At 40.8% G+C, this 14,618-nt stretch overlaps 1 protein-coding gene across 1 annotated transcript; it reads right to left on the bottom strand.

Moving 5' to 3' along the window:
- Window positions 1-1,374: 1,374 nt before the first annotated feature.
- On the bottom strand, window positions 1,375-4,300 carry zgc:162730 (uncharacterized protein LOC564559 homolog). Its single transcript, XM_062385491.1, has 2 exons — window positions 4,141-4,300; window positions 1,375-3,666 (listed from the first exon to the last, which is right to left on the bottom strand). The coding sequence occupies exons 1-2, from the start codon at window positions 4,171-4,173 to the stop codon at window positions 2,389-2,391; spliced, it is 1,311 nt and encodes a 436-aa protein (XP_062241475.1). The 5' UTR covers window positions 4,174-4,300; the 3' UTR covers window positions 1,375-2,388.
- Window positions 4,301-14,618: the final 10,318 nt, after the last annotated feature.

Raw genomic sequence — 14,618 nt, 5'->3', positions numbered from 1 at the left:
TCTTTTTGTGTTCTCTCAAGAAAGGGAGGGTTCGAAAAAATCAAAAGTCCAAATAAACTTAAACACAGAGAAACACTATGTGAAAAGGCACTGGTGCAAACAACAGATAGGAAATTAATTGACAAAGAAAAAGGGAAGCACAGAGACTTATGAAAGGAAGACAGGCATCAGGAATCACAGGTAAAACTCACATGGAACAGGTGCAGATGAACACAAGAGCGTGAAAACTGGACAACGGCAGGAAATCAAGCTGGAGACAGTGGTGGAGCATAATTTCAAAATAAAACAGGAAACAGAATTCAGAATGTAAAACAAATTAAACCCAAATCCAAAACACAAGTTAAACAAGATAATGTCCATGATCTAAAATGCTCCAAAACAGACAATCCAAAACCTGTTTACACGTTTTTTTAGAGTTCGGGGCACAGGGTCATGACACATGTCTTCTATCTTTGTATCCTAGGTCTGTAGACTGGTAGGCTGGTACAGCCATGAGCCTACTGTGAAGTCTCTGTATTGGTTTTTGTAGATGCAACATGGAAACGCTGTCATCAGCTGTTTATTCATCCAGAAGTATTTTTCCTTTTTCTAATCTCTGACATTAAGCCTAATGAAGTTTTGGAATGTGTGGAATCCCCATAAAGTCGAACATTTCTCAAAGAGTGTAAAGAGCTTTGGTTGCTGCTCCTGACCAATGAACAACCACCTGAATTTTGGCGCACGTAAACTGTATTTGTAGAGATCACTGAGGTATTTTGTTACAAAATACATGGAGCATCCCTGAAAACAGCTCAGTAGTGTTTCAGAAAACACTACTGCTTTTACTTGGAAATGAGAGGCCGTGTGATGGTGGCCGTGCGTGAGGTGATCTAAATACTGCACTGTATACACAACAAAGATGATGTGTGCCACTAAACACAGCAGGGGAAAGGACTCCACATGCAATCCTCGTTTCCGTTGTAAAACAGTAGAGGTTAAATAAATTCATATGAAGTCTTAAGTGTAAAGTGCAGGAGTGTTCATAACTCCTTGGGCTTATGAATATGAAATGTGCTGTCTCAAATTGATCCTAAACCTTCAGGTTAGTTTAAACGACCTCAAGTAATATATTTTTATTAAAGATTTGAGTTTACTGTTGGATTTCACCCCAAAAAAACTAGGTTATATTCCTCATGAGGTTGAAAATAGTAAATTCTTAAAACCAATTACATTTAATTACAGCATTAATAACATGCTGCATTGCCAGTCATTTCCTTCAAATATCTGAGTGGCAATTTATAAAATAATGTATACTCGGTTATGTTTGTGGCCTTTTTTTGTAAATGTAGGGCGAAATAAGGAAGTATCAAATTCTCACAGAATAAACAAAGTCAGTTTCATTTCTTTATACATTCAGATTTTATTTTTGTCCCTTTCAGGCAATTAAAAATATAAGATTCTCTTTTTTAACTGCTTTTGTCCCCACTCACATTGGCATTTCACAGACCTTGAAAGATTTCTCCATAAATAAAGTACAAAATACATTTTTTTATTCGTTAAACACAAATAAATATCATAATAAATATATTAGTTTTTAAGTTAAACAACACAAGGCAACCAATAACCAAAAGGAATACTGTGGTGTTAAAAGTCCCTGAACCAGGTTTTCAAACAAAGAGGGGGACGGGGTGCAGCGCACAAATTAGAAAACAGAACGTTTTACAGGAGGAAATCGAATAAAAATAAGTCACAATTCTGACTTAGACTAATATTTAACTCTAAACTCACTGACATTCATTTAACTATTTTGATCTTTAAGCATTCATTCATTTACTTGTGCACCCCAGGCCGATTTAGAAAAATGGTTACACACACACAGCCTCACATGCATATACACAGACACACGCACAGACATACACACAGGCAGAGTGAAGTATGAAGCTTTGGTTGAATGCTACTGGGAGATTTGACAGTTTCTCCCATTTGAATCAGCTGTAAAGTGCATATCACAGATAAAAATGGGATCAATGACACACTTCAGGTCTCACTGATTAAGGCTACAGAATCAAACACACTGTTTGTGGCACTGAGAGCAAGTATTATCATTAAGGCACTGGAATTAATCAACAATTTACAAACCAGACTATTTGCTGGCGCTGTCCGGACCTGCAGAGGAGTAAGCTCTTATGGAAGACCACATACAAAGGTCTGATAGGCTTTTTAAGTATAAAAATAGATTCTGAAACATTTGGGTACTAATCTCAGTATTTGTAGTTTGTACATTTTTGCTAAGATAAATTAAGATGCTTTAAGTGTTGTTGTGTCATCTAAAGCTGACTTGTCCCGATTAGATCTGGTTCTGAAGAAAGTCCAGACAGTTTCTCTTCTCTTCTTCCCCTTCGCATCCTCTTAGTCAGACAGGGACAGACGTTCGAACACAGTGAGCCTCTTGGTGGCTGACCCGTCAAACGTTGGGGACTCGGTTCCGCTGGAGCCTCCGCTGGAACCTCCGCTGGAGCTGCTGTAGCTGTCCTCCAGGGAGTCCTCAGAGGAGAAACGCTGGAGTGCAGCAGGCTTGGTGAAAGCCCCGTGGCCTCCAGAGCCAGGAAACAGCGTGTTGCTGTCCTGGTGGTGCCCGTCAGCCTCCATGTTGCCAAACCCTCTGCTGTTGTTGCTGTTGTTGCTGCTGTTGTTAAAGTTATTCCCGTGGCCACACACACAGCGCGAGGCCTTTGGCTCCTGGATGGTAGGAATGTTGTGGATGTCTCCGGCGCTGGCTCGGGTCTGAAGGTTGCCAAACTGGAATGCTGCTCCCAGTGCAGGGGAGTCGGCAAACACCGGAGAGAGGAGATCAGCGGGAGGTGGAGAAACAGAGGGAGCACGGCTGAAGCCCAGGTTAGGATCGTTGAAGGAGGAAGGGAACGATGGAGGAGAGGAGCTGCGTGAAGACTCCAGAAAGCCAGCAAAACTGACACTCTGACGGAGCTGGTGGCGTGGATTCTGACCACTGAGACATGAAGGATTTGGCTGTCGCTGGTTTGCGAATTTGGAGGGAAACGGAGCTCCACTGATTTTCTCCTCATGGATGAAGTGGCAACGTGAGCCGTAGGGGCAATAGCCAAAGTTGTAGAAGGTTCTGCACGGCTCAGTCTTGTACTTGGGGTGGCGGTTAAGTCCCCTCACCTCATCCTCGCCGTGGGCAAACTGGCACTTGGTGCCATACTTGCAGCTGCCGGTCTCCTGGAAGCCGCGGCACAATTCAGTCTTGTAACGGTTAGAGGACAGCTGTGGTTGGATCTGGGCCAAAAAGGAGGACGACGGAGGGAAGCCCGGCGGGGGTGCCACAGTCGTCGCAGGACCCAAGGGGAAAGCCTCCAGGTTCTTCAGTTGTGCGAACGAGGAGAGCAGGGTGCTGCTGGACTCCGTCAGGCTCATGGAGCGGTCGGGCCTGAAGGGCGGCTGCTTCGGTCTGGAGATGGGGGCCTGGCTCCAGATGTTGGTCGGCCAGAAGGGGCTGCCGCTGTCATCGCCGTTGACATGCTCGTCGCTCAAGCTGTGGTTGGAGGACTCGGGAAGGGAGGGGGGGTCGAAGAGGGAGGGCGACCGCTTCAGGCGACTCTGCCCTGGGACTTTGAGTTGAGACTGTGTGGCAAGTATGGCTTCGTCCATGGACAAGTTCAGGAAGTTCTGTTAGAAAGGAGTCAGACTGTCACTATACAAACTTCAACACTTCTAATTGGAAAACAACAACAAATAAACAAACTAAAAAAACACTGGAACGGTTTATAATTTTTAGATCATGGTTCTAAGATTTATTTCCTTTTTTTTAATATTTACATTTATTTGAAGAGAAAAAAATTATCTTCAGAGCACACAAAAAATGTCTAAACAAAAGTTATGAAAAAAAAAATTAACTTGATGTTAATTTATGAACTTAATCTGGGAAAGGGAATTTCCCTCCCTTAATCTCTATATTTTTCACACTAAAGCAAATCCTCTGTGAGTTTACGGAGTTTCAAAACTTTTCTCTGTCGGATTACAGCAAAACAAGAAGCAGGAGTAAACAAACAACAACAAGAAAAACTCTTCGGGGAGGGAGTGACAGAGCTCTAACCCGCTCCAGCTCCATTTTTCTTTCCACAACAACAGCTTTGCGCTCACCTTCCTGAAGATGTCGTCGAGCATTTCGGACATGCTGTACCTCTTTCGCAGAAGGGAGAAGAAGAAGGAGGAGGAGGATAAAAGGGTTTCAGCTCTGATCCAGGGGCTCGCTGCTCGATACCTGTGTCCTGACTTAAAGTTTTGTCTGTGGCTCCGCCGGCTGACGCTTTATAAAGGCTGAGAAAGATCCTTGGGAGGAGTTTCCATTCGCTAAGTTCCCGGATGACCCGCCCCTCTCTGATCTCACCCTGAAAGCTGAGTCGAGGGGCGGGTCCTAAACTTACAGCAGAAAAAAAACAAGAAAGAAAAGTGTATAATTTTAGCCAGCTGGGTGAAAAGTTTCAGTTTTTTTTGTTCAGATATAAGGACCTAAATGCTCTTTCCATTTATGGATCCCTTATTTGTAAATGTATAATAAAAAATAAATAATAATATTAATAATAATAAGTTGATTTATTTAGACAGATAAGTATGAAGATAGATAGATAGATAGATAGATAGATAGATAGATAGCAATAATACACAAGAATACGAACAACAATATGCTTTATTTATGAAGTATCTATCATATATGAAATCTCAAAGTGCTTTCCAAAGACCCATTTATATAAAGGACATGAGAACATACAATGAACATAAAAGCATTTGTATAAAATGTATGGAAAATAAGAAGGAATTAAAAGCCAGTGAGTAAAACATGAGATATTATAAGAGTGTGAAAGATAATACCACAGTAAAACAGTGATGAGTTGGGGTTAGGATGTCATATAAAAAAGTCTCATATTTAATATGGTGCCAGGCTGTTTTTGGCTTAAAGAAATATATTTTTTACATCAATCCTCAATAATATGTTATTATTTTTTATCATGATTCTGTATGTGATTCTTTTCCATCAGGCAGAGAGGGATGCCTCATCCCAGCTCTGGGAATGTTTTCACAGTTTTATTTTGGGCCTCATTGTTTTCATCCTACAGGAGTGGAGCAGCAGAAGTAGAGCAATGTACACAAATATTTACAGTATACACACTGTGACTAATTGTGGGTTTATAGGAAGTGTTAGAAATCCCTAACCAAAGAGTTTCGGAGTGTTTTTTAACCCACAGAGAGGCGATGAATAACTGTGTCTTGTTTGGTTGTAATTTGTTACCAGAATATATGCAGCTACTTTTCCCCTTTACTTCCTTTCGTTTCTGGGATTTAAAACTGAGAACTCTAATACTCTCGCAGAGCAGTGACACCGACTTTAAGGGCTTCCAGTCATCATTAGAGGTACTGATTGTAGAAGGCCGAAACCCTTGCGTTTCAGGAGGTTAGTATGAAATGAGCAACCGGACGAAATAGTCCAAACAAAATGAACCTGAACAAAAGCGTCTAATTTTTTACCATTTGTGCACTAGAATGTATATATTTCTACTTTTGCTGACTATTCAATAATTAAATTAGAAGCTTGACGAAGCGGAGAAATAAAAAAAGAAAGAATCTCCTGGCCTGTTTAGAGTCAGCCTAACCCAACTAACATATCAAATAGACTCCATTGTTTGATGTTAACATTCGTATCAGTTTCTGTCTCGTTTCTGAGATTAAGGCAGTTGTGCTGATAACAGCACATCGGGTGACTACATTATTTTCATGTGCCACCCACTCAAATGAGTCATGTTAAGTCCTGGCAGTGACAGTGCGTACTACACAAATGTTGTGCAAGTGTAGAAAAGGCACTGCAATAAGGATAAACGGGGCTACAATTAACAGTAAACGGGTAAGGGTGGCCACCGCAAGTAACATCGGGAATCCAAAATTTGTACAGATGTGAAATGTCAAGTTAATCAAAAGTTATTTTATCCAGCTAAAATGTAGGTATCAAATTTTGCTTTAGGTCCCGGGAATTTAATATGGTCCGCGAGGTGACGAAACTGACATACAACAGAGTTAGATTTTTAATTATTATGGATTTTTAATTGTAAGCAGTATTTCAAAATGTATTTTTACAATTACACAAACCTTTCACTTCCTATTTACTGTTACAAATAAGTAGAAATATGAATTGTACTAGTATATTGTCGTTGCAGAAATTGAGTTTAATTACTGATGTATTAATAAAGTATTTTAATGTTATACGTGACTTAGTGGGGGAGTATACCTTCTTCATATATAGTCTATTTATAATGTCATCTTTTATTTTGACCATAAAGTCTGAATTTTTTAAGACGTATCTACAACTGTCCTATGATTGAAGCAAAAAAAATATTAAATTAAAATACATTAATATATAAGTAGGTATTGTAAATGTACTAAGTAAGTTCCCACTTCTGCTTTAAGAAACCCTGAGCTTTAAGTTTCACCGCAACTCTCGTCCCAGTTCTCCCCTTTACCCACAAGACATTTTACACGAACTGGCGATGAGGTAGGGGAAGCAAATGATGTTTGTAGTATGTGTTTCTTTACACGCTTGTAAATATGTGTTTGTGTGTGTGTGTGTGTGTGTGTGTTTTTGTGTGTGTGTGTGTGTGTATTTAGATTACCTCGCCCTGCTTGTTTCTGTTCTATATCTTGCCTCAGTTGCATTGAAAGTCACTCTTGACAGGGAGGGGCACACACACATGCACGGGCACACACAGATGCACAGACACACGTTCATTCTCACACAATCACAAGCTTAAAGGAGCATTCCTGCTGACGGTGGCGTCCAAGTTGTTGTTTTTTATCTTTCTGGTGACTAAGTGAGTGAGTTCTCAATGCCAAGTTTTACAATGAGGTTTTTCAAATGACATGACGGTGCAAAACGAAGGCTCCTAACATGTTTGGGCTTGATCACATGAGTGAGTTATGTATGAAGTATGAGTATACTGTGGGAAAATCTGTAATTTGAGAAATGGAGGTAAAAGGTTGTGAGTTTGGAAAAAATCCATTGGAGAAAATTACGTTTCCGTAATAGCTGAAGAGATCAGGGGTTGGAAAGTCTTTGAAATATCTTGCTCAATTTGAAAACTTACAACAACTGCGGTATACTTTGTCGGGATGATATAAGGACCGTATTCCTCAAAAGGATTCACCAGGATGAAAAAGGAACTGTGTTACTGTCAAAGTTGAATGTTTAATAAATACAAGTTCAGTGTGTCTACTGTAAATCTTTTCAGACCAAGAGAAGGTCACACCGAAAATATCCCACATCCTCCTAGTGCTTTTTGTGCCCTGCAACTGTGTAATGTGACCAGGCAGTGTAGATGGATCATTACCTGGTATAGGTCTGTGTTTATCAACCATATAGCATCGTCATTACATTGAACAGCATCAGGAGACTGGATCCGTGGTCAACAACACACAGACAGTCAGAAGAGCTACTTTTAGGCCTCTTACATACAGGATGAAACGCTTTAGAATCAATTCAAAGAAACACTTTTACCTCAAACTAAATTATTCCAATGTTACTGATGGTTCTGGTCAGAGGCAAAATATTCTCATCATTTAATCCTACAGTCGATATCATAGTTAAACACACAGACATATAATCAGAAGCATGTATTAATGTATTAACAGAATGAAGATGATCTCATATTGTTAATGAGATATGAATTAGGTAAATCTGGAGTATTGGGAAAGTAAAGTACATCAAATACAACATTCTCAAGTACATTGCTTCCCACCCTGACCTTGATATGGAGTACCAGTATGCCTGCTGAATAATCTGAATATCTAAGAATACGTAGAATTACATCTAAATGTAAGTCTATATTATGTTTAGAAATATACAAGACAAAAGCCTACAGTAAATTATGAAAGGAAGGTAGCCCTACTGTTCAAAACAACTGAATCACTTCTCCAGTTCTCTTTATGAATACATAACTTTTGTAATGATGCTGAAACAACCTTGTATTTATTGAGCCTGGTTTCTTTTCATCCCTCAGGATTTCCTCTGTGGAGAGAGAACCAGGCTGTGGTCGGTCCCACTCAGAGGGAATCTGGGGAACTTTTCACTCTGACTCATCCTGGACTGGCTGCAAACTGCAAAGTCACCGGCACATGGCTCATGATGTCAGCCAGGTGAGCTCAACACTGGACACGGCCCAGGTTTCCATTATGGCGAAACCAAAATTGATTGGTAACGACTGTGATGATAATGGTTATGAAAGGCATATAAAAGATTTGGTAGCTTGTGCTTGTATATTAAAAGTGACAGAATCGATCCCCTCTCGCCTTTTATTTTTCATTTCCTGTGATCCTCCTCTCCTCGGCCCAGTTTCTCCTATGAAGGCCCAGGTCACTATAGCTTGACCAGCCTGTGCCTCTAATAAGTGATACTTTGCAAATATTTAACCTCGTCCTCCCGTAACATTGCTATGGTGACTCGCCAAACAGTGTACACATTAGCAGCCCCGGGCTCAGCAGTTACTTAGCAGCAGTCTCGGAGCAGATCCAACATGTTGTAACCCCAGACGGCTGCTCTTGCGACCGAGATTGCCAGGCGATTTGTCAGGAGAGAGAGAATGAAGAGATGGAGGGATGGTCACGAAGGATGAAGAGGGAGGAGAGATAGTAAGCAAGAGGTTTAATCTCCCTGACGAGTTTACGTGCGGGAGGTGGGTCCGGGGGAAAGTACCCGGCTCTCCAAATACAGTCTACGGAGCAGCAGGTACACAGTGTCTCCACCGTTATCACATATGCTTCATGTAACAGATAAGGATGTTTCTGTGTAGCATAATGCCCCAGTAGATGTGGACTTTGGAGCCCCATGGATTGGACTCACTGCAAACCAGTGAATGTGCAAACACATTACTGTGAGGATAACTCTTCTTCTTTAATGCAAGAGTCACGTAGTCAACACCATTGTTTTCAAGCCGCAGAGGTGTGAAACTGAATCTCAGTTTACTCATTTACTTTTATTTGTTTTATTAGTCTATTTGACAGAAATGAACTGTTCACTATGTTGTCTTGGCACCCAGTAATGGTAGAAAACAACAAAAATATGTATATCCAACATATACATTTACACAAAATTACTTTTCCAATGTCCAAATGTTCATTTCAGTTTCATTACTTTTTCCCCTGTGGCGTCAGTCTATGCTTTAAAGGTGAAGAACTTTGCGAAATCCCCCACAGCTGCATGTGTCTGTGTTTACATCAGACCATAGGCTGCGTGCATGGACGCCACTACCAGTAATCTGGCAGGTTGATGACTGGTCCGAATTTTGGGGGGTATGTGTCAGTGCCGAGGAGCAACAGGGAAGCAGTCATTGGGTGTTTTCCTTTCTCAAGAACTGTATGGTGACAAATCAGTCATTTAAAGAAGCCTGTTTCCGGACTGTCAACTCATCTCTCAACTGCTCATTTATAAAAACTGCTCTCTAGTTTTGTTTTATCAAGTTTGAATCTTTTGATAATATGCTGTTATATAAAGAAACAAGGTCTGATTAATAGAGCAAAGTCATCAAAAGTATGTGTGGTAAATAAACTATATTTCTATATACAGTATTGTCAGTTTGCCCATAAATTCATACAGCACTTCTATATGCAACACTTTTTCTATCGCACACCACTGTCGACAAAGCCATCAGGTGTTACTTGGGGTGCAGTATCTTACTCAAGGACAATTCAGAATGAAGACCTGCAGGAATCAAACTACTGACTGTCTCCACCTCCCGAGCAACAGCCGCCCCTGCTACTGCCTCGATCCTCCTGATTTCACTCCCAAGGCTGGGAGTGTAGGGCTGGTCATCTCAAATATTATCATTATTGAGTGAGTCAGAATACAACAAAAAAAAAAACTGTTGAAGTGACATAACCAAGTTTCATGATTTAACCAAATTTGAGTTACTCACGGATTACACATCCACATACAGGACACACGCAGACACACACCACATGCATTTGATAGTGTCCTTTCTAAAGTATACTATCGGTGTCAGGTCCAACTTCACTTTACTCTTGATTTGTATTGTATCAAACGATATAGAGTTAAAAAGTAACGTGGATGAAATGTATTTAAGCAGAGTGCTGGCTTCACACAGAAGAACAGATGCATCAGAGGAAGATCTGAGGACAGACAGAATAAAAAGGAAACGAGACTGAGTCAAACCGGCACGTTGTGATTTGAAAGATTTAATACAGGTACATAAAAAATCTTGGCAGACATCACCTTCAGTCTTACCACCAAGCTCGGGTTTTTTCCACAACGTGAGGGTTAGAGATGTACTCAGCACTGAGGTGTAGCCTGTGGCATGACGCTGAACAGGTTGGACTTGTTTCTGCAGGGTTTTTCCTCAAAGCTTGATCAGGCGTGATGCAGCTAAACCCAATTCTAAGCAAGAACCTATTAATCACTAAATCGTGTTCATTATGTGTTTAAGAAAATCTGCAGTAATTCATGCCTGTTATGGACTTGTAGCACTTTTTGACTATGAGCACTATTAACATTTGTATTTTGTTACTTTATAGAATGAGCAATAAACATTTTTAAGCAAAACAGACTTTATTCTTCCATTTCTCTTTTTTTCCAAAGCTCATAAATAATGAGGAAATATGAAGAAATAAAGTCCAGCTTCCTCCACCACGCAGATGTGTGGTTTGGGAGGAATTTCTGCTGTGGGCCAAACTCTGTCAAAAGACAGATGTTCATATAAAAATGGAAATAATTCATTTTCTATGTTAAATCCTTACTGGGACTCTAGGATGGCATTTCAGATAATGCTTGTGCTTTCCAGCCTAAAACTCAAAAGTTGTTTATCAGCCTTTTCGCCTCAGGGGAGTCAGAGGTGGTGGTTTCTTATGACAGAGTGAAATCTGGAATGTGTGTGTGTGTGTTTGAGTGTGTGTGTGTGTGTGTGGGTGTGTGTTTGTGTGTGTGTGTGTGTTTCACATGTGTTTCTATTCCACATGGTGTTTTCTCTGGAGAGTTATACATTTCTCATCCACATCCCAAACAAATTTCCCCCCCACAGGAACAAACAGGAACTTAACAGATGTGGGCAAAAAAAAAAAAGATCTCACGTCATCTTTATGCCAGAGTCCTTCACAGTGAGCATGAAGGATCCTGGTTTGATCTACTGGACTAAATGCATCAAAACCTCTTTTCTTTCAGGTCTTGCAGCTCCGTGGATGACGATGCAGTAGATTTACCTTTACTGTCAAACCGAAGATGACAAAACATAGAGAACATAATCTGTGTTATATTGCGAGATGAAGCTTTTCGAGCAGTTTTGCAACAAATGTCAGTAATGAGTCATCGCTCTGTTTGTGCCTTTGCAGAACATGTGCCATGTGTGTCTTAGCACTTGGGCTCTTTGAATCAAAACAAGTTTGACAAGGTCTTGAAGCAGCATGGGATCATGGGAGTTGTTGTCTTCACCACCGCTACGTGACGCGACTCAGCTCATGTTCCAGGATGAGGTCATTTATTAAAGTCTTATTCACGTTACACAGCAAAAGATAATGAAATATTGTGATTCACCATGATTGACTGAACAAACAGAGGTAACCGGCAAACCCATGTGTTTTACCTTTGGCGTACAGCGTCTGACCCGGAAGTTACACCAGGTAGAAACATCTTGTTACCTTGAGGTTTTGGTCAAGCATTTGTTTCTGGTATGATTAAGTGAGATAACTGACCATATTTCCTACAAATGAATAATCAGACAAACTTGTGAATTCATTTACTGAAAGCTGAAACCAGTCACCTGTTTTAATTGTTTGTAATCCTGTGGCTGATTAGATTGTATGTTTTCCAAAGGTCATCGTGGTGCTGCAGACAAACGTTGTCGAAATACAAACAATCGTTGTACAAATAAAGTCATTTTACTCTTTGAATCTGATAAATAGTCAAACTAAACTAAAGTAATGCTATGAGCGTTTTGGCTTTTGAAAGGAGCTGCTCCTCTATCCCTTGGATAAAAAAGGCTACTCTGGCTGTTTCCATTCATCTAACTGCAAATATGAGAATAATAGAAGTAAATAGCCATCACAATCTGACTAAGTCTTGGTAAATATGTTTAAATGCAGAGCAATCCTTTAAAACCTGACTGATTGGCTGAGTAGCTGCATGCTTTATCAGCCCCGGGTGTGTGCGGTTGTGTGTTTGTACCGCAGGCTCTCTTGTGCTTCAAGGTCACACGCTGTGTGTGTTGTCAGGAGATCTCCACGTCCTTCGCTGCATTAAGACTCAGTCAGTGACGAAGTGCTTTCCTGCCGCTGCATGTACCTACTGTGATTCCAGCACAACTACAGCGACCTGCCTCCGTGGCCTCTGTCCAGGTTTCATCCGGTGTGCGGCAAGGGCCACACAGAGCCGCAAGGAGAGCTGCGCAGACTTTTCCGGGTGATATATTTGGGACAGTCTAATCATGGCGTTCTCTTGCCAAAACCTGGAAAAGCACGGCCAGATTTCTTGGTGCCGCTGACAACACCCAAAAAAACGAACCTCGTCCACGGGGACAAGGAGAGAACAAACTAAAATTAAAGTGAGCACAGCGTCGCACGTAGTGCAACACACTTAGAACGTTCTGACCAAGTAAACAGAACTGACCCAAAAAAAAATACCGGGAAAAAGTATTGATCGGTACTGATTTGAAAATAGCTTGCATGTTGCATGATTCCAGAAAAAGCAGAGGCCAGTAGATGGATTGTTGTGAAGTTGTGTCTGTGTGATACCAGGAACAACTTAAGGCAATCCATGTTACAGGAAATCATTGACCTGCACTGTATCGCGGGGGAGGTTATAAAGCCTCGACCCTTAAGATTTCGTATCGCCAAACCCTTTAGTGTTGGGCAACGCTGTGTTGTTACACAGGAAAGGAGAATGAGCAGACACAGCTGACTTTCCCCCCTCCTCCTCCATTTCCTTTCCCATTTTTCCAGAACACTTCTTCCTCCTCACACGGAAATGGGGGCCAGGTCGCAGAGAGTTAGAGAAGAATGAGCGGGGAGGGATAAGACGGGAAGCCGCAGTCGGAAAATGAAACAAAATGTTCTGAGCGGCTCGAGGCTGCAGCTCTGGCTGCCAGGAAATGAGCCTGGGAGTGTACGTAGTAAAGTTTACAAACTCCCCTTCACATGAGTTGACAAGTCAAAAACATCCCTGGAAACACATGACAATTGAATTTATACACAAACACATGTCTCATATTATGGTATGGACTTTTGAGGTTTAAGACACCGATTTGTATGACATTGCCTCATCAAAGGTTTTACTTGATATTATAATCAGAGAAACGCTCCTATAATAAAAGGACTCCTGTTTCTTGTGGAAATAGAAAATGATGGAATGAGGGAGACTAAAAGAGCGGAGGAGAAAGAGATGAATATTTCAGTGTTTTGTTTTTTTCTGACAGCTTCCTGTAAAACTGTTGTTTTATGGCCATGGGAGGGCAATTTCCAAATTCAGCTATTCCAGAGAGTGTAGATTTAGAGCTGCAAAAACAGTAATCTGAGAGTTTACCCACAGACACACACATTTTTACCCCCTTCCAGTTCATAGAAAGTAAAGACTCTTTTTAAAATCATTTTTAAAACCACCTTCTTGCTTATGTAAAGATAGACCTGTTAGATATTCATTAGTGTATTCTGAAGACTATAGGCGGATGTAGTTTACCTGAGGAACTCAGACTTGAAATGCTACAGTTTTTGTTACTCTGGTTAGATAATTGTGTGATCTTCCTTAATGGGATAACTTTTCTTTGTTTTCCATCCGCGAACAAGTTCAGAAAGAAATAAATCCCAGCCATTTCCTTCCTGTTTAACAGCTGTAAAGTCTTGCAGCACTCTAAGGAGAATAAATGACTGTCATGAATCTGTTTTCACAAACAACACTCTCATTGTTCTCAATTTGTAATTCAGATTCAGAGCATTTCTTTTTTAATTCCTGTCGATTGACCACTTCCTTTATAGCACATTCCCAATGTCTTTCCCTTTTGTTTGTTTTGGCTGCGTGCATTATTTACATGTCAACGTCAGCACTATAGCAACATGTTTCTCCATCAAATCGTCACGGTAACAAATCTTTGGTCTATTGAATTTGAATGGTAGACAATCTGTAATAAACTAACAGAGCTTTCATGGCATTCCACACTGAGCTTCAGCTACAGCTCTGGGTATTTCTCCTCCACAAATCATCCTCTCACCCTGTCAGAGTAGGAGGCTGCCTGCTGCAATGCTAAAGAAAAATATGGCCCTTGTTTTAGGCTTGGCCTCCCCCTCTGGTTTCAAAGAGACACGTGTGGCGAACGTTGAGGTAGAAAGTCTTCACACAGATGAATGATGAAGACTGGGCTTTGGGAAACCATGCAGGAGCCCTGATCTGAGATAAGCTCAACTTTATAGAATTTCTTTAAAAAGGTACCTCGAAAGATTACAATTAAAATCATTTGTTTAAAATAAATATCAATCTCTGCCGAGGTCTCAACCCACAGGTACAATAACTGATGTGACCTCCAACTAAAGCATGGAGCAGAGCCTGATAAAATAACCTCAATATTTCACTCTGACCTCAGGAC

This window comes from Platichthys flesus, chromosome 4 (genome assembly GCF_949316205.1).
Source record: "Platichthys flesus chromosome 4, fPlaFle2.1, whole genome shotgun sequence".
Lineage (NCBI taxonomy): Eukaryota > Metazoa > Chordata > Actinopteri > Pleuronectiformes > Pleuronectidae > Platichthys > Platichthys flesus.
The sequence above is the reverse complement of the archived record's forward strand: the minus strand, read 5'-3'. Positions and strand labels throughout refer to the sequence as shown.

Bases quoted from the DNA above. Each gene is read 5' to 3' on its own strand.
- zgc:162730 (XM_062385491.1), bottom strand. From the start codon at position 4,173: ATGTCCGAAATGCTCGACGACATCTTCAGGAAG. The intron at 3,667-4,140 runs GTGAGCGCAAAG...CCTTTCTAACAG, and splicing joins TCGACGACATCTTCAGGAAG to AACTTCCTGAACTTGTCCAT.